Source organism: Haplochromis burtoni, unplaced genomic scaffold, assembly GCF_018398535.1.
Source record: "Haplochromis burtoni strain Fernald_Lab_line unplaced genomic scaffold, NCSU_Asbu1 Contig_297, whole genome shotgun sequence".
Lineage (NCBI taxonomy): Eukaryota > Metazoa > Chordata > Actinopteri > Cichliformes > Cichlidae > Haplochromis > Haplochromis burtoni.
Genome location: NW_024582658.1, coordinates 114,769 through 134,161, shown reverse-complemented (window position 1 = coordinate 134,161; position 19,393 = coordinate 114,769). Strand labels below are relative to the sequence as shown.

Sequence of the window (19,393 nt, the reverse complement as noted above, 5' to 3'; positions counted from 1 at the left end):
GCGTGCTGGCTAAAATAACACAAACGTTATCTTCTGTTAGGAATGAAGCTAACTAATAAGCAGTTTCTTTCATGTGGACTTCTCTAGGAGTTTAATTTCCACCTGTCTCTCTTTTCTTTTTTGAAACCCAACGAGCCGTCTAGGGTTTAGTGCTCGTCATCAGCTAGGAGTGCGTGCACCTGGACCAAACCAAATCATGAAATAAGGAGGGGGTGTTAGCGGCTAACTGAATTTTATTATTTGTTGCCAAAAAATAAAATAAAGCTAATGATAGCAACAACAAAAAAAAAAAACCACCTTTATAAGTTGAGACCGTTTTTAACGCCGTCAATTTAATGGTTCTCAAATGTAACTTGATATCTGAGTCTTCTTTGTCTAATGTCCGCCCTCCCCCTGTTTACTCAACTAAGAAATGAGTCACCAGAAACATACCTAGATAAACAAGCTTGCTAGCCGTTTGCTGTCAGCGCTCCACTCTGTCATCCAAATATGGTTTCCATTTCTTTCTAATGAAAAAAACAAACAAAAAACAACAACAAACAAAAATAGCGGCTGCCAAATTGGGCTATGTATGGGCAGTCTATGCATGTATCACCCAACCCTGGATTACCTTAGTACCTAAAGGTTTTCTTAATGACTCCTTTTCTCTAAAACAGTGATTGTTTTTTGTGTACAGTCCTTTCAAAGCCTTTTCATATATTTTACTTAAATTCACGAAACCCCATCTGCTGTTTTTGGAGATAGAAGTCCAGCAGAGAGGATGTGAAGGTGTGGACTATTACATTAAAGACTAATCTAAATCTGCTTTAAGGTCTTTAATTCAAATAGACTCTAAAATGTAGTCATCTTTAGGTTTCCTCTGAGAGCCCTTAAACACAAATATAGACCATCAGCACCCTGGAGAATATGCTTAATCAGCTTATACCAGCTTTCTAAATTATTAATTTCATTTTTCTTGCTATGTGATAAAGAAAAATAAATGAGACACCCACTTGATGCACATAGGAGCTCTGTAAGAAGTAATGATGTAGCGAGACGTTTCACTAAATAGCAACATTAGAGAGAAGCTTTTTGCATTACTGATGTTTAATGTAAACTTCCAGTGGGGTGAATGAGGTTTTCGCTCTACATTATGCAATTTTGCATTAGTTTAAATGATGTATCTCAAGGAGATGGTGATTTTAGTAACATATCTTGTTGCTATTCTGACACTTCAGCTGTGAGGTCTTTTACAAAATAAAAAATAATCATTGTGTTTAGGGCTGCGGTCTCACTAGATGCAGTTTTCAAAATTCCACACAACACCTTAAAAAGTTCATTATGAGTTTTCCCTATACTCTTCTTCTTTTAGCCTATTGCACATGTTTTGTAGCTATAGCTGACTGATTTAAAAGTCAGAGGCGAGTGCTTTTTGCTGTATAAAATCCAGAAACATGTTGGGAGTGTTGGTCTGTGCACGACAAAATTACTAAGATGTGGTTACTAAGAAGGTTTAAATGTTTACAACCTACCCCAGCAGTAGGCCAGGTTGTAACAAAGGATATAGTCGAACAGGTTAAAAACTTTGCAGTGCACAAATAGTCTGTGAAGTGCTGACACGATCATCGCCGGTCTGGAGTTCAGTCCTGCATGTGAGCTTGTCTCGTGATCTTGTAACTTTGAACAAAGATTTTTACCCATCGTGTCCACTAGATGGCGATGACAGCCCAGAATGCGCTAATCAAGGACCATCAACATGAGTTCCATGAGACTTTTATAACTTAATGCACAATTTTAATCAAACAATACTGCTCCATTTCTTCACATATTTTTAAACTTCTCATTGTTTCCTTACAGTGGGGACTGTAAAGCTGTTAGCAAAGAAAGGATGATTGCCTAATAGGATGAAGTGCTTGCTTCCCTCCCCCAGTGAAACCAGTGTCTGTCCAATCCAGTTAAATAGTAATCTTGGGTGGGGCCGGGGGGATCCAGCCTAGGGCAGGTTTACCCGTTTACTCAGTTATTCCTGGAATCTTTAACTGGTGTGTGTGGTACTGCACATAAGAAACTTAACACAGACCCTTACATTCAGTTATTTAGGCTCTAAATGTGTGCTTTAAATACACAGCATTATGTTGTTTAACAGCTAAAGATTTTCCAGTTTCATGACCCAGCTCGGGACAGCGACCCCAAACAAATCAAGGTGCAACAGTGGTTCAAAGTCCAGACCTCAATCTGACTGAAATGAAAGCTGTACATAAACCACAAATATCAACACTGTAAAGAAGAGAGGGCCAAAACTCATCCACAACAATGTGATGGACAGATAAAGTCATGCAGAAGATTAGTTGATGTTATTGCTGATAGAAGTGGTGCTACAAGCTACTGAATTGTTGAGTGTGCTTAGTTTTTCCACTGGACTGCATACACTGTAAATACCAATATACTGTCTGGGGAAGTAAGCCAGGATTGGTTGACAAAAGGCAGCACGGCTCAGTGGACGTCTGAGCCACACCGTTTGAGAACTGCACAGAACTGGGCATGAATATTGTGTTTTTTCATTAGGAAGCAGTGGTTAGCTGTAGTGTTATCAGAGTGAGGTCTCGGTTGCAGTACTAACAGTGGTTGTGTCAAGGTTTCACTGATTATTGAATGTGTAGTGTCAAGCTTTGAAAATGGGTGGCTCACTAAACAAAAACCAAAAATCTCAAAAGGAAAAAAAAAAATTGTTATTTTAAAAGAATTTCACTGGTCCGGCCCACATGTGATGAAACAGGGCTGTGTGAAACAATGCTCATAAGTGTTTTAGCGTGGCCTAAGAGCAAAAAAACAAAACAAAAAACCACTCACAGGAGATGTAAGTCAAAGAAACACAACTTTATTTAAGTGTAAACAAAGAAAACAACCCAAAAAAAAAAAAAAAAAAACTGCATAGGAAATGTTTAAAGTCCACAGAGTGCAGAGAGAGCAGCACGTGGCCGTTATCTTATAGTCTCCGATGCCTTATTTAGACTGAAGACCTGACATTTGCACTTCCATCCATTACAACGTGCGTGTGTGTGCGCACATGTGTAAAAACACACACACTGAGATTGAACTGATAACAACACACACTGCAGCGTGGATGAGAAAGCACCAGCAGCACCCATCTAAACTCAGCTGGCCACGCTGGCTCACCCCAGCTCTTGGACTGCGAGGAGGATACATTCAGTGGATTTCTGCACAGACGACACAGATGCAGCGCAAACACGCAGACACACGCACATGGCGCCCACTTGACACGCGACAACCAGCTGCTGGAAGAACAGGATACAGCTGACAGGACGAGACGGCTCCCACCTCGGCCGGTGGTAACACAGATTTTCTGTGGTCTCTGCCGTGCCGTGTATCTGCCACCAGCAGATGGCGCCGGCGAGTGAGCAGCAAGATGCCATTTAACCCTTTTCTTCACAAAATACATTCTAAAAGGGCCAATGAGCATCAAGTGGTGTGAATAGTTGTACTTTTTGTTAAAGATAAAAATAAACAAAACAAAACTTGAACCAGAGGGGAAAGAAAAATAAAATCAGGGTACAAATTGAAAGCATTATTTTCAAATTGAGAAATTATTTGTTTTATATATGCAAGTGGACACACAAAAAGAATCAGACTAGTACAGAGATCATAACAGTGGGGGGTGGGGAGAAAAAAGTCACTACATTATCACTACACGATTCAATGAGACACCTGCAGCACAGCGCTGCTGAGAACTACCTGAGTTTTGTCTTTTTCCTTTCTAAACACATCCCAACCCCTTTTTTTTTCCCTCGTTCTTTTCTTAAGCGTATACAATCATTTAAAAGCAGGTCTATGACCTCGCACACCTGGCTTTGCTTTGTTCTCTCCTGTTAAATTGTGGGAGGCCAGAAATAAAATGGTAGCACAAAGAAACAAACAAAAAAACAAAACAAAAAGCAACGCAGAGCAGGGCCGCAGTCGACTGATCATGTGCTCAGCGGCCATCCCTGCACGCTGTCGTGTTCGGATTCGAGGAGGGGAGGCGATTTTTTAGTTTGTGCTGTTCCTCACACCTACTAAAAGGATTTCTCATCTTAAATTTGAGCATGGAAGGTTTTTACATCACTTCAGCATGAAAGGACAGCATTCCTATATGCCCGCTCATATAAAGCATTTTAGAGGGAGTTGAGGAAAATTCATTACTAACGGTCGAGGGTCACGCCAGTCAAAACTCTGCCGGTTGTTTCTGTGGATTCAAAGTATGGCTACCCAAACAGTGGGTGCTTTGCAGAGCCTCTAGAGAACAGGAAATACAATCACAAAAGTCAACGGTTAATTCCATCCAACGCAATCCTAGCACACACTCGCGCGCTCAAACACACACGCATTTTTGGGTATCCATTTTGGAAACACCACCCCAATAATCAGCTACCCACTCCATCTCAGTTTATCATCTATCTAAAGAGACATCAGTATAATACATAGACTTTTTAAAGCATGCAACAAAATTAAAAATCAAAAAAAAGAAAAGGTTTAAAATACATTTTTTTCCTCTTTAAGAGTGAAGACCTAAGGATCTTAAAGATAGAATTCTGTAATCTTAATTAAAAAATAAAACCCGATGCAACACGAACAAACATGTCAAAGAGTAATACTGAGAAGAAGAGGAAAAAAAAATGTTCTACTTTACTGGTTGAAACTGGGTGTTGTAGTCAAAGCAGCAGTGGTTAAATGTGCTAATAGCTACATCCACAATCCTGTCATGCATTTGTTTAAACCAGTGATTCCAACCTATTTCACGATGTTCCCGCCATTCATTCGCTACCTGTAGCTATCACTACTACTATTACTACTACTACATTTTTATTTTTGACATTCCATCTGGCTATTTTAACTATTCAATCCAAGCTATTAGCTAACAATTTATCTGCTACCTGTACTTTTAGTCAAATAACAGATGTTTTATAAAAATTGGAAAAATAATTTTAGCTAGCAGTTTAAGGTGTCCTTTACATCCTTTGTTTACCCATTCAGTTTTATTTGTTTATCCATACTGCCATTCAACTGTTTGGCTATGGTTTTGGCAAACAATTTAACAGTTCATCCATCATGTACTACAGCCTGGTCTCGCACCAAACCAGAAACTGTCAAAGAAAAATCCCAAAAAACATAGCGGCTAATTTTTGTCTTCTTGATCGATTGTGTTTTTTACATTTTTATTCATAGACATGAATTGTGACCGAGCGCAAATTTGTGAGTCATTTGTCAGAAGCAGAATTTTCACCACAGAGTATGATGAAACATGGACGTAGCTTTTGAATGGAAAAACGAAGCAGATACGTCAGTGCCTTAAACCTGCATTCTATCCAATGGCCACTAGATGGCGATAGCTATAGTTCTAAAAAAGGCTTCTGGTCCTTCAGAAATATGTGGGAAAATGGCTGTCTTGTCTTTCCTCCTAAGTTTGTGCTCAGCCACTTGTCTCAAGTCATACTAAAGTCCATTTTATAAATCTTGTACATACCATGTTTTTAAATGGAGGCCTATCCGTGGTACGCTCATTGGCTAATGATTTATGATTAACTACTCGTTAGCCAAATAGTAAGATTCACAATCTGACCTGCCCCTCATCAAAAATGTGGTTTTTGCGAGTTTCACATAACAGTGGATGCCATCGTGTTAGCCAAGTCTATCTTTTGTATACAGTCTATGATTTTATCCAGAGAAAGTGGGTACGTGTCACCATGGAAACCAAGAAAAAGATTTAAAAAGGAGGTGACAACTGTGATATTCTAACCCAAATTAATTGAAATCCCATCTTGAAATGATACAAATGATGTTGAAAATCTGAAATGCAAGACTGTCTCTGGTGACTCCACCATTGATTCCTCAGAATATCCTCAGATATTTTACCCCCACCACCACCACCCCCACCACCTTTTAAAAAGTGGGAAAAAAAAAATCTATTTCATACAAAAATTAGTACAAGGGTAGTGAACAGTTTAAATGTGATTTTCAGGGACATCATATAACATTTAAATTATAAGTATTCATTTAAATTTGTGTAGAAACAACAGATTAAAGTTGTAACTACATTGCATGCCATTGGCCTACCATCAAGCTTTCCAACCATTTTCTCACTTTTTGATACTAGTTAATGATTTTGCAGCTTTTTCCGGATTTATTTTTTGTTAACTTTACACCTCACATTTCTTCATCTTCACTTGATCTTTGTTGGGGAACAGGTTTTGCTCAGTTGGGAATCACTGCTTTAAACCACCAGTCTGAAAGGATACTCCCAGAGGCTACTCCTCTGGAAGAGCCAACACCAAGCATCCTGAAAATCCACGCGGCAATATTGTGCTGAAATAAGAGGTAATTCATGTGCAGTCAAAAAAGGCGGACATGTGATGGTAACGCTTTAAAAGAGGACATTTCCTCTTGCCCTCACCCCCGGCTCACTAGAACAACTTACAAGTGGAATGGACATGTCCATTATCATCATGAGGTAAAGGTAAACGGGGCCCAGCCCTCTTAAGTGCATCCAGTCAGAGGAAGAGGATTTATCCTCAGGTGCTCTGATTTAACATTTGTATCTTTGATAATAGTCCAGTGACATTAGTCGTCTACAAAGGCATGGTCCAAAATTTTTTAACTCTGCTTGGCACAGAACTATCACAAATCATTTTGGCACAATGCTTTCGTCTGAATCATTTGGTTTCTTGGTGAGAAAAAGCATAAACATACCCCGACATTTACAGTAGATGCAACAAACCAAGGGCTGTTCAGGTTTACGAGCATGGAGCGATGACCATAAAGCGCATATCATTCAAACTTTGAACAGTACCGTGGATCTTTGGTCCTAGAACTATGGGGCATGTACTGTTTTGTGAGGTATGTGAATGAGGTATAAATATCCTAGGAGGTATGCATAAATAAAAGAGTAAACATGATCTATTCAGAATGAATGACAAAAGTAGAGGTATTTGAAGGTTTACATGCACAGTAGCAACGAGTGACAAACTTGAGGTATTTTTTAAGAGTTGAGGTATATGAAACAGGAGTTCTGAGGTAAAGGAAATGTGAGATGAGAGGATGGAAATCCTGATCACGCGCAGACAGACCTCACCTCAGAGGTGAGAGCCAGTCAGCCAATATTTAATAGTTCAAGAACTTTGCAAGGCTAAGGAAGTGGTTAACAAAACTGCAATAGTCTGGTGTTTGTGGTGAGAGGTAGATTGAAGGACAAGGGGATTCCCATAGTGCTTTCACCACAAATGAGTCTCCATCACTTTATGGGAATCTGGATATGTGCGAGGATGACCAAAGACGCTACTTTGAGCCTATGGTAAAACTGTGGCACTGCTCGATGAGCTGGGGGTGATAAATGTGAGGGGGGAGGGAGAATTTCTCTTTGGTGCAAGTATCTCCTGTACTCTATGACAAGGATCTAATTTAAAAATGCACTCACACAGGCAGTGCCTGTGTCTTAGTGGGAAGTGGAAGTACTTGTGCACCCAAGCACGTGTTCTTCTTCAAAACCCACAACTCATTTCAATGAGTGTTATCAACTTTTAGACTTCTCAACAACAATGATTATTTGAGAAATGTTTTACAATTGAGATTCTGATTTTCTTTAAAATCGCCAAATCTTCTGTTGGCCATTGTGCAGCATTTCTAACTTTGGTTGACTCTAGTAGTTATTCTGTAGACCTCCATCTTTAGAGGAATTGATCTACTAGCGTTCAGTCTGGAGGTGTCTCAACTCCAAGCATCAATAAGTAGGGCCGGGCTTTGGAGGTCGTCCTCTCTCATTGGACAGGACTGAATACTTGGCCCCTGGAACCAAAGAAAGTGGCTTTGAACCACAATGTGGATTGTAATGTTAGGCCTTTAATCTGATGTCATTAATGTCATCTGAATGGCCAAATGAGGTGTCCATTTCCGAGGCTTTCGTCACACAGCACGCCTCATCATAAGGGTGTCATTCGATTACTTAAATAACCATTTTAATTTATTTTCTTAATTAAACGTTCAGACAAATCTATTAGGTACAGATCTTGGAAGATTCAATTCTAAAATCCTTTATCTAGTCCTCCTATTGGGAGACCACACAAAGGATGCTGCTTTCCTTGCATATTACTCTTTAATTAACTGACTGGGTAGTAATTACTAATCCAGTCAGTGGGTTAGAGGTGAGGCCGTGGTTTATGGGGTATTATTCAAAGAATTCATATCATTAGAGGGGCTATGTAAAATCTGACCTCCTGAACTTTATATTTCTACACATCAGTAATTTCATCATAAAAGCCTTAGCCAGTAAAGCTAGAGGGAGAGCCTGAGGTTACAGTTAATTAATGACCTGAGCTCATTTTAAGTCTATCAAGTTTGGCATCGCTTCACACAGACTTCTTAGGCTATCATGACACTAACACCACCACAGAGCCACACAAAGACAACGTTAAATGCGAGAGCAAAAAAAAGGAAAAAAAAGGAAAAAAAAAAAAAGCAAAACTACAAACATCAAAAGACGCTATTCTACGAGTTTCCTCTCAGCCAAGCCTTCTAATTAGGGCGAATCATGCAACCTCTACAGCGGTCTGAGTATTGTCTCAGCAACAACATTCAGGAGGTTTACTCAAATTTCCAAATGCACAGAAAGAATTCTATTAATCCTGTGCAAATATTAAATGTAGAGTCTATTGTTTTTTTGTCTCTCTTAAATAACAAAGTATAGAGGTAGACTTTTCTTCTTTGTAAAACTTCACGGACAAAAACCTCTGCTTGGAGACTGTGTACATTCATAAGGTAAATGAGGTAGGTACGGAGCAGAGAGTATAAGATTTGAACAAGTGAGAAATTCCCTGAGATGTTTCCTTAAGGAGAGCCGACACAGAGAATTCGGAACAGCTGAGGCAGAGGAAGGGAAATATGGCTCTTTTTCTATTGATTATCAATTTTTAGAGGTCCCCCTTTGATGTATATATCACAGGTATCAGATTTTTTTTAAAGAATAGAAATGAAAATGACAAAAATAATCTATAGTTTCAATTTCCCTTCTTTTCAGCATGCTCCCAATCATCTTTGAGCTCTCCTCCTTTCTGCCGATCCATTCTCTCTCCACCGTTTCCTTCATCGGAAAAACTGCAAAAAAACAAAAGAAAAAAAAAGAAAAAAAAAAAAAGGCAAAGGTAGGGAGAGAATACAAAAAAAGGTCGTTTTTTTCCTTTTAGAACTTGAGGATGCGATTATTTCCAAAGTCAACGACCACAATGGCTCCATCGGGCGACACGGCCACACCGGAGGGGCGATCCATCTGTCCGAAGCTGCTCCCCTGTGATCCGAATTTGCATAAGAAGTTTCCGTTGGGCTCGAATATTTGGATTCGGTGGTTGCGGGAGTCGGCCACGATGATGCGGTTCTCTTGGTCCACGGCGACGCCCTGGGGACGCAGAAACTGTCCGTTCCCGGTGCCCTCGGAGCCCAGGAAGCGAGCAGACTGGCAATCTGGTCGAATAACCAAGAGGCGGTGGTTGTTGAAGTCGGTCACCACCAGGTGGTCTTCGTGGTTAAAGGCTACACCTCTGGGAGAGTCGAAGTGTTTCCACAGGGCCCCTTCAAACCCGTACTTGTTGAGGAAAGAACCGTCAGGGGCAAAGAGCTGCACACGATGGTTTCGGGTGTCTGAGACCAGGATCTTACCCTCAGAGTTGACAGCCACATCCCAGGGATAATTAAACTGCCCATTCTTGGTACCCTTTTCCCCAAACTTCAGCAGGAACTGGCCTTCGAAAGTAAACACCTGTCAGAGAGAGCAAACATTTTAGAGCCTCTTATGTTTACATGAGGAGTAGACAGAAAGTAAGCGTGAGGAGCTATGTTTTATCAAAAGCTGACTTTTTAAAGGGCTTTACCCTCCCACCTAATTTTTCTGTGAATAATGGAAAGTCAAAGGCAATTCCAGCTGTGTTGATCATCTCTAACGGGGCTTTCATACCTGCACACGGTGATTGTCCTTATCAGCCACAACAATTCGCCTCTGAGAGTCACATGCAACCCCAGCCGGACGATCAAACTGACCAGGTCGAGAACCCAGAGAGCCAAACTTATGGTGGAAGGCACCGCAAGGCTTGAATATCTGGAGAGAAAACACCGCTTTATTACTCTTTAAAAGTCTCACAGCGCTCCATACTGCAAGACTCATTCATGCACTCACGCTAATGTAAACACAGCTAATGCTTTCATGCTAAGCATCACTCAAACACCTCAAACCAAGCTGTTCCTTGTATTTTATATCTAAAACTCATGCTCACTCTTTAATTCAATAAAGTGCTATTTCTAAGTCTTTCCGTTAGTGATGACATCACAATAACAAACCTACCTGTATACGGTTGTTGCTGCGATCAGCCACCACCACGTATCCCTCCTTGTCCACACAGATGCCCCAGGGTCGACAAAGTTGACCGTCTCCCTCGCCCTCACAGCCAAAGGATGACACTTGGGTGCCGAGTGACCCATAGCTCCGCCCAGACTTCACAATCACCTTGAAGGGGCTGCCCTGGATGTGCTGGTTGCACACCAGCACAGACAGGAGATGCTCCCCCTCACATTTTGGCAGGTAGCCGACAGTGTACGAGCCGTTCTGGTGATCCGTTACATCAGCTGTGGACACGTTACCATCTGTAACCGACATGACTATTGCAGACAGCGCGTCCCCACCTGAAAGACGTGGCTCGCCATCGTGATCGTATCCAACCACAGTGAAGGAGGCAGGCTTACTGCGAAGGGCACTTTTCAGACCCTCACCGTGGGCTTTGGTCACGGGGGCAAAAGCCCCACTGCTAATCAGGCCCATGGACTGGATGGCAATGTAGAGAGCCTGCAGGGACCATTGATGCAGTTAATTGAGCTTCTGTGTTATAACATTTATTTGTAAATGTGAAAATACTGAACAGTGAAATGAGGTAAGCTAAGACTGGCTTGCGATCTTTCTAATGCTGACCTGGTCTGGAGGAGTGAACATGAAGCGGTCGTCCTCTTGTGGCTGCAGCAAGCCTCTGAGGGCCTTGAGTTCATGGATCTGAGTGAGCATTCGCTCCCTCGCCAGCAAGACATCCAGGTGGTGGCCCTCATCCAACACCTGGCTTACAGCAGCAATGGTGCTGTCCAGCTTGGTGAGACTCTGGTGGAGTTTCTCCACCTGCAGGTACAGAGACTTGGCCTTCACCTGGCGGATCTTCTCCACCTGCATGGAGTTGGTACGGGTGATTAGGAAGACCGCTACAGCGAATGTTTACCCACATTCAAGAGCATCCTGTTCGACAAGATTCAACTCATTAGAAATGCACTTTGACTCACAATAGCAAAGTAGAGTCTTGCAAAAATAAATGCACCCATCAACACACACAGTTAGCAGACTTATTTTGTTTCATGGTGTCACCCCCTCTTGCTCAAAAGAACTTAAAGGCTGAAAATGAAAAAGATCATTAAGAGAAATTTTCATTTTCACCCAAAGTCCTGCCGCTCACTCGATATTTTCCCCTTTTCAGACTGTTCCCTGTGAACTCCAGAGATGTTTCTGTGGGAAATTCCCAGAACATCAGCAGCTTCTGAAATACTCCAAAGACCATCAACCATGCCACGTTAAGTCACTTAAATCACCTTCCTTCCCCATTCCTATGCCATTTGATCTGCAGCAGATCATCCTGACCATGTCTACTAAATAGCATTGCGTAACTGCCATGTGATTGATTGATTAGATGTGTGTTTTAACAAGCAGTTAGCGAGCCTAATGATGTGCCTAATGAAGTGGCCGGTGAATAGTTTCTGCCATGTGGATCAGGTCACACACCAATAATGTCTAAATACTAAACCACTGAGTTTAATGAAGGCTAGTAATGTTACTGTTATAAGTTACTTTCAATAATTTTATCAAACTGCTAAAACTACGACTAGAAGGAAACAGATTATGCACCTTCTTATTTTCTATCATATACATACGCAGTGAAAATATCAGGTCAGTGTACGTTTTACCCTGAACCAAAAAGCTCGGTCATCAAATGCTCTAAATGTGCCGTTTCAGACAGTTTTTTCTACTGTTAGCCCTGTATGATGTCAGATAGGATATATAACCGTCTCAGGTACGCATCATCAGCTGTGACCAAAGAACAGTCATCTGCCTTTTAAATTTTCCATTTGTGAAGGCCAGTCAATCCAAAGAAAGTTGGCCTTAAGTCAGAGCAGCTAAACAGCTCGTTTCAAGAGCATGAACTGAGCCCCAGCATAACATACATGATGATTATTCTGAACTGTCAAGCAAAGAGAAAACAGTCTCCTCTTTTATGAACTGAAAAACATTTTCTTTATCCAAGTAATAAAATCATGATGTAGCACATATTCTTAATACCTTTTTGGAAGACCTTTGCAAGTGAAAAACACTGATAAAGATTTGTTTAAATGTTCTAAATAGTTGCTTATATATTTCTGTTATATTTTAAATAAAACATTCACAAAACAAAACATCATCATCTATGCAAAAAGACGACTCTAGGCAAGATTTCCTAACCAATGTCCAGAGACCTTTTTCCTTTGTTGAACAACAGAACACAATAAAGTGCGTAACACTGTATCAAAGACACCAGGACTGGAGATGAAAAGCTGAGAGGGGAAGAACCAAAATGATTTATTAGTTTAAAAAAAAATGGCGTGGTTTTTTCCACCTCTTTTTAAGTACTTTGACTCTCGTTTAACTGTAACACTGCTCCTGTTAGAAGTCATATTAGGTTCCATTAGAGTCAGAGAGTATAAAGCATTAAAGAGGGTGGTATAACCTGAGAAGCACCGACTGGGCTCTTACTTACTGCAACCCAACAAAAAAGAAAAAAAAACAGAAAAAGTAAAACACAATAGCCCGACTGCCTCTGTGGTTAGAAGGACTTCTGATAGTGGGGAGGGACCCAAAAGAAACAAAGACTCCAGAAGAGAGGGATTCTTTGTTAACCCGTGGCATAGGTGAAACTGTAATTTGCATCTGTGAGACTAGAGTTACACTTAAGAGTCGCCGAGGACAAAGACTCAAGTTGGGCTTTCTGATGAACAGACAACTAGTTTTAGTCCCTCGGCTGAATGTGGTGAAGAGAGGAATGGCTGAGGTGGTGTGCATTTCAACGAGACAGAGCAAAGCAGGACCAGCTCCTGTCCTAGTTATTCAAGCGCACACCGACTCAGTCACGTATGCAGCATGTTTACCCTCAACTCAGAATCATGAAACTGTCCACTTTCAGATATACAGTGCTGGGTGACTGAAGAGCACGTGACTGGAGACTGTTTCCTTTATTCTAGCACCACTGGGCCCACCAGTAACCCTCACAGTGGCCAGCAGAAGACGACATCCCTGTCCTGTTTTACGTGTGGTACGACCGGTCTGTTGGAGAATCATCCTTATGCTCAAGTTGGTTGTTGGAGCATTTGGAGAGATGTGCAACTGGTATATTGGAAGACAGCACAGGAGCCCGTTTGCATTGGTTTAAAATGCAGTAAGTCAAACATGAGGAGCTGCTCAGTGCACCCAGCAAGTTCCCCATAGTATGAGAGCAAAGTCCGGAAACAGTCCTCATAGATAACACTGGTTACATTGTTACACTGCATTTAGGTTGATGCTCATCGTGTTTTACTCCAATTAGCCATTATAAAAACCTCTTTAAATTGTGTTTTTACTGAAAAATAGTTACAAATAACCCAAATACCATTTTGTTTAAATTAACAGACACATAATGGAACAAAACTAGCTTGCAAAACTCATAGCACATCAATATTATGCTAAGGACTTCCAAAGTGTTGTGAGGATGAAAGGCTGCTATTACTGTGGTGAGGATTCAAAAAGAGAAAAATGAAAAACCACAAGAATGACTAAAACAATAGAAGAGTTTGGAGGAGCACTGTGTCACGCTCCATCAGGTCAAAATATCAGACTTAGTCATATTTCCTAAACTCGCGACATACGGACTATTTTCATGTGATTCAAATAATGATACGCATGTTGGAGAATTGGAAGCAGAGTTATCCCAGGGTGATGGATCTTCCTGTAAACCTGGGTGGCCCTGCTTCTTCTGTAGGCTTTAGGCCAAACTGTCAGCGTAACAGCCGAATTTTGTTTAATTAACCAATCTCGACATGTATGCTTTCAAGCACTGCGTATTCCCCTTAACTATGATTTACAGCCCCGTGTTTAATCCCCACGGAGACTCCGCCCCAATGGGTGCTATCATTTGCATTTTCACTCCTGCACTGGTGTGCGTGAACGCTAAAGCGGAGATGATTACATTGGATATGAACCACTTAAATAACAGTTATTTTACTGAAAGGTAAAAGGAAAGGAGAAAGAAAATGGATGGAGCAAACCAGATAAAAAAAAAATTTAAAAAACCTCCATCCTGAAGTCCTTTAAAGACTGGATGTCTAAAGTGATTGTGAATATGTCCTGCGTTAAAATATTTCTGGACTATTTTTGAACCAAGCTCCATTTTTCACATGCAAATAAACAGGTCCAGCCAATCACATTACTGCATTTCCCAACAAATGCACTCACAGCTCAAGACATGCACAGATGCTGGATATATAATGATATAGAAATGGTAACAACCTGAAATATGTAAGCGGTCATGATACAGCTTCAACTTGAAAATGGATTAATCCAGAATCTCTGTTTCTGTTTAGAAATGTCAGGACCAGCTCATCGTCACTTGATGCTGACTTCAGTGCATTTTTGAGGAAATTTTTTTATACGTTTTGTTTATACGTTACAACAAGTTTGAATCCAAAAAAATCCTGAAGTGTGGGGTGTTTTTCTTCTGTGTGTAATGTCCTTTATCCTTGTTGCTGTGGTGTTGTTGCTACAACATGACCTGTAGTTGCTTTTCCTATAGGAAGGTGTAACTCTGCGACACTGGAGGCAACATCTGAGTCTAGTTTGCGTTGTTTAAGTCCCACTTTCACAGGAAGAAAAAAACAGAAAAAAACAAAAAAAAAACAAACATACACTCCACACAGAAAGACCCAAGCCGGTCAGTAGATTAAAACCCAGGATGTTCTTAATGTGAGGACAGTGCTAACTAGTGGTGCAACAGATCAAAAATCTCACGGTTCGGATCGGATCACGGTTTTAAGTCACGGATTGGATCAATTTTTGGATCAGCAAAAAAAGAAAAATTTAACATTTACTTATTGAGGTATTTTTTGCCTGTTAAAAACATTTAACTCTAGACTCATTCCACGCAATTAAAAAAACCCCAATATGGTACAATATAGTTCAGTACAGTCTTTGTATCTACCACTCAATTCAATTTTATTTATAAAGTGCCAAATCACAACAACAGTCGCCTCAAGGCGCTTTATATTGTAAGGTAGACCCTACAATAATACATATCGCTCATTATATCGCACTCTGCTGTGATATAATGAGCTGTCACGGTCACGTAGCTTTTCGTTGCCCTGGAGGTCCACCCATTTGTAGTAGTTAGGGCAACAGAAGATGCCTGGGACAGTTCAGCCATAACTTAAATCTTTTCCTGCTCATACATGCTTGGAACGATCTTGCCACTAAAGTGGACGCGAACGGGATATCATAGCGTGGCTCAAGCACGTTCATCATAGTTTAAACCCCTTGTTTTGCACAACAGAATATGGCCTCCCGTCTGCAGCTAAACACCCTAGCAGCTTTTGTAATAGCTTTAGCCCGGTCGGACTGGGCAGCAAAGGGCTGCTTAAATACTGTAAACTCCTCTGCTCCTCCACTTGGACCGCTACCGCTGGCCATAACTATCGCTTGACAGACCCACCACGTGCACCATACACACACACTTTTTTTTTTCCCCTCGTTTTTAAATCTTCGGATCACGTGCCAAACCGTGGAGTGGGATCGGTTTGGATTACGGATCAACCGTGATCCGTTGCACCACTAGTGCTAACCCACCACACCACCATGCTGACCATGAACAGTGACCAGTAGTATACTTTTTAGACATCCAATATTTAGTAAAGAAGTGTTATCAGTCAAACGTAGTGACATTTGGACTAATATTTCAGCTATAATAAGACAATGCACTACCGCCAATCCATTTAAAACTCAATGGCTAAAGAGGAATCAGATCCGTGAGCATTCATTTTGGACTGATTTGTTATCTTTGATGGTGTGTGTTTTTAAAGGACTTTAAAGGACTACAGATAAAAAGGTAGACGTTTGGCTAACTCTGGCACATTGACACTAATATGTCCCTTTTGAATAAAATGAGTTCAAAGTCAGGTGTAAAAATGTTTCACTAAAGGCTGATAAATACACAAAGTAGCAGCTCACCTTCCATAGAAGCTCACACTCCCTCTCCTCCAGCGCTTTCTTGTGTCTCAGGACAAGAGCCTTCACTTCTGTTTGCACCACTTTAGCCTTGATCTCCACCTGCTCGGACATGGCCTGGACCTTGTCCATGCTTAGCTAGAGACACACAACACAAAATTGTAAGATGTGACATAGAAATGCTGTCAACTTTGGAGACAATCAGAACAGGAAAGAAAACCCAGGCTGCTATTTAAAAAATAAAATAAATACCACTAGCAATGGAAAGGCACAAAGACAGGACTATAATGTGCAAATGTAGCTGTCACTCTGTAGTGTGACAAAGGGCGGGAACGTATAAAGACTGGCCTGTTTTATTAGCCATATGGGACCCAGAAACAGGACGCAGAGGATCAGGAAACATAAAAGGACACTGTATGTGACATCCAAATCAGTGCACGAGCACCTGCAGAGATTTTGTGATCTATTCTTTTGTCACATTTGGTGGTACTTTTAGAAGGGAAGAGGAAACATGAGCCAGGAATAGGAAGTCACTTCACACTGCCCAAAAATGATGCAACTTCCTGCTAGAAGGGACAGACTTTGGGTAAGAGAAGAGAAGAGAAAAAAAAAAATTCACATGAAGATCATGTTTGAAGTGGATTTCTCCATTTGTTGAGACACTGAGGATTTAAAGTCCACAGAATGGATACTGAAAAGTATTGGAAGATGCCATTGCATGGTTAGACTGGTTAGATTAGACTAAAGTATTTACAATGTGAATCTCTGAACTTAAAAGCAGTCTCATTTTACAGTCGGGCTCAATAGAAAGAGCACGTTTATAATCTGGATCAATACAAGCACTGAAAAGCAATAGCACCAAACAAAAGGTCTTAGCTTTTACAACACTGAGTTTCCCTTTGCCTCCCCCCGCCTCTCAGTTTTATCTGGCCTTTCCTCTGGCAGTTTCTGGGGGGTCAGAGGGTGATCAGGACCTCACAGGGACGAAGGGGAGGAGGGTTTAAGTCTTCCTTTGTGATATCGGCCGCAAGGATCAAAGGTCAGCTAAACCACCGCTCGCGATCTGCAGCCCCGGTCTTAAGACACATAACACCCCCAATGCATCCCTGCAGCAATAAAGCCTGGCAGCAGGGCTCTTTTCTCTTTGGCCTGGCTATTTGAAACAGCCAGCTAAAGGGACAACTAAATCAGGCCCCCAGAGAAGAAACAGCAGGACGGGAATTCTGAAGGAATCAGAGGGGCCAACTGTTATCAAAGTTAATAAGGAGCCACGTTGAAATTAAAATGCTACCACCTTTTTCTCACCAACTGTACATTTCTACAAGATTGACTTTTTTGATACTGATAGGAAATCTATTTAACGATTTCTTTCACCCTCTCCTCTCTTAACCATCTCGGTTTCCCTCCCCGTGATTTTTTTTTTGCATCTCCTGCTTCCACCCCTCCATCTCTCTCCCCCTCGCAGTCTCTGTGTCTCCATCATCTTCCGCATTTCTCTTCACATTCCCAGAGGAGCACAGCTTGCAGCACAAAGAGAGTCAAACTAACCAATCAAACCTTCTGAGGCATAGAGCTCCGGCCAACCAGGAGGTCACAAGTCCAGGGTTAGGGGTCAACGAAGATAATGGGTATAGAGTGGGCGGAAATTTCCTACCTCAGGGGACAGCAGAGTGTGTGCGTGTGTGTTGCCTATGCCTACATGTGTGTTTGCACATTATCTGGCGTCAGTATTTACTCCCGCGGTGACCTGGACAAAAGTGGACAGACACACAAACACACACACAAAGCCCAAGGTGCTGCCAGACGACAGGTGGTGTATCTTATGACTCAGCTACTCGTACCCCAGTGCTTCGCATGAAACCAAGTGTGTGGTGTTTGTTGTTGTTGTTGATGATCATGATGATCCCAGTGTGTGCTGTGGGACATGACTTTTATTTCTGGCCAGGAGTTCGGCAAATCTATGTGGTGACATTTCTGAATTTGTTGACATAAGCGCTGCTCACGCACCAATAAATCAGCCAAGCAGCACAAAGATGCAGAGAGTGTGACAAAGGCCAAGGGTTAAAACAAACAACAAAACGAACACACGAAAAAGCCACATTTGTTAACTTGCTATTTTAAACACTGGTATCGGCTGAGAATTTCACAATCAGTGCATCCCTACAACTACCCATCCATTAAGGTACAAAGCAAGGCGCGGTCACACAGAGGTTAAGCTGGGAAATGGATAGGCGAGGCACATGCTCTACTGAATAGATAGTACGTGCCAGCAAGTCGTGTGACCTCAGCGCAATGAGCTAGTGTTTCATGTTTTGGGTGAGTGTTTACCAAAGTCACAACCACCACCCCGCCTTTGAGGCAACTTAGATAACACTCATGTGTCTGACGTATCCCTGTGAGCCAGTTACCATTTCAAACTAACAACTAATCCATTACCCGACTTTACGATTGGCTGAGTGTTTGACCACAAGGTATTCAAAAAGGAATTTTTAAACTCCTTTTTTAAAAAAAAAAAAAAAACTGCTCATTGCAATTTATCCATTCTTCCCCCTACCTTAATCAAAATTTAGACTGACATGTGAATAACTGAAGATTCCACTATTACTCACAGAAAATCCTTCTGCTCATTGTTTGGAATTTTTAATGTGCCAAAAAAAAAACCAAAACAAAAAAAAACAAAACAAAACACAACAACACAACCCAAAAAACCAAAACAAGACCAGGCAGACTAAAGTGTTAATAAAACTCACATTTTTTTTCTCCAACTTATTCATGTGTCACTGTATAAGCAGGAATTTCGGTTGGGGGTGGGGGGGCTTAGGAAGCTGCCACCCAATCTATAATTATGTAAATGAAGAGAGGTGTTGTGTGTTTGTGTGGGAGTGGGAGAAAGAGGTGGAGGGGGAGCGAGTGAATACAGGGGGGCAAAGTGCTGCACTTTGTGAAAGAAGAGGGGAGTTTTCCTTTCTCTGAAATCCTTTAAATACCTCATCTACCCTCCCCCATACTCCTTTCCACTCCTCCTCCCCTTTGACCTTCAGCCTTATCCCCCCACCCTCACCCCCACTC

General features: G+C 41.4%; 1 protein-coding gene across 1 annotated transcript in view; it reads right to left on the bottom strand.

Moving 5' to 3' along the window:
- Positions 1-2,892: 2,892 nt before the first annotated feature.
- Positions 2,893-19,393, bottom strand: part of trim71 (tripartite motif containing 71, E3 ubiquitin protein ligase) — a 45,662-nt gene continuing 29,161 nt past the window's right edge. The window contains exons 3-7 of the mRNA XM_014339595.2: positions 16,328-16,462; positions 10,979-11,221; positions 10,358-10,855; positions 9,974-10,114; positions 2,893-9,778 (exon numbers count right to left, since the gene is read on the bottom strand). Coding sequence (XP_014195081.1) covers positions 9,206-9,778; positions 9,974-10,114; positions 10,358-10,855; positions 10,979-11,221; positions 16,328-16,462 — 1,590 coding nt within the window. The 3' untranslated portion in view covers positions 2,893-9,205. The remainder of the gene's footprint in view (positions 9,779-9,973; positions 10,115-10,357; positions 10,856-10,978; positions 11,222-16,327; positions 16,463-19,393) is intronic.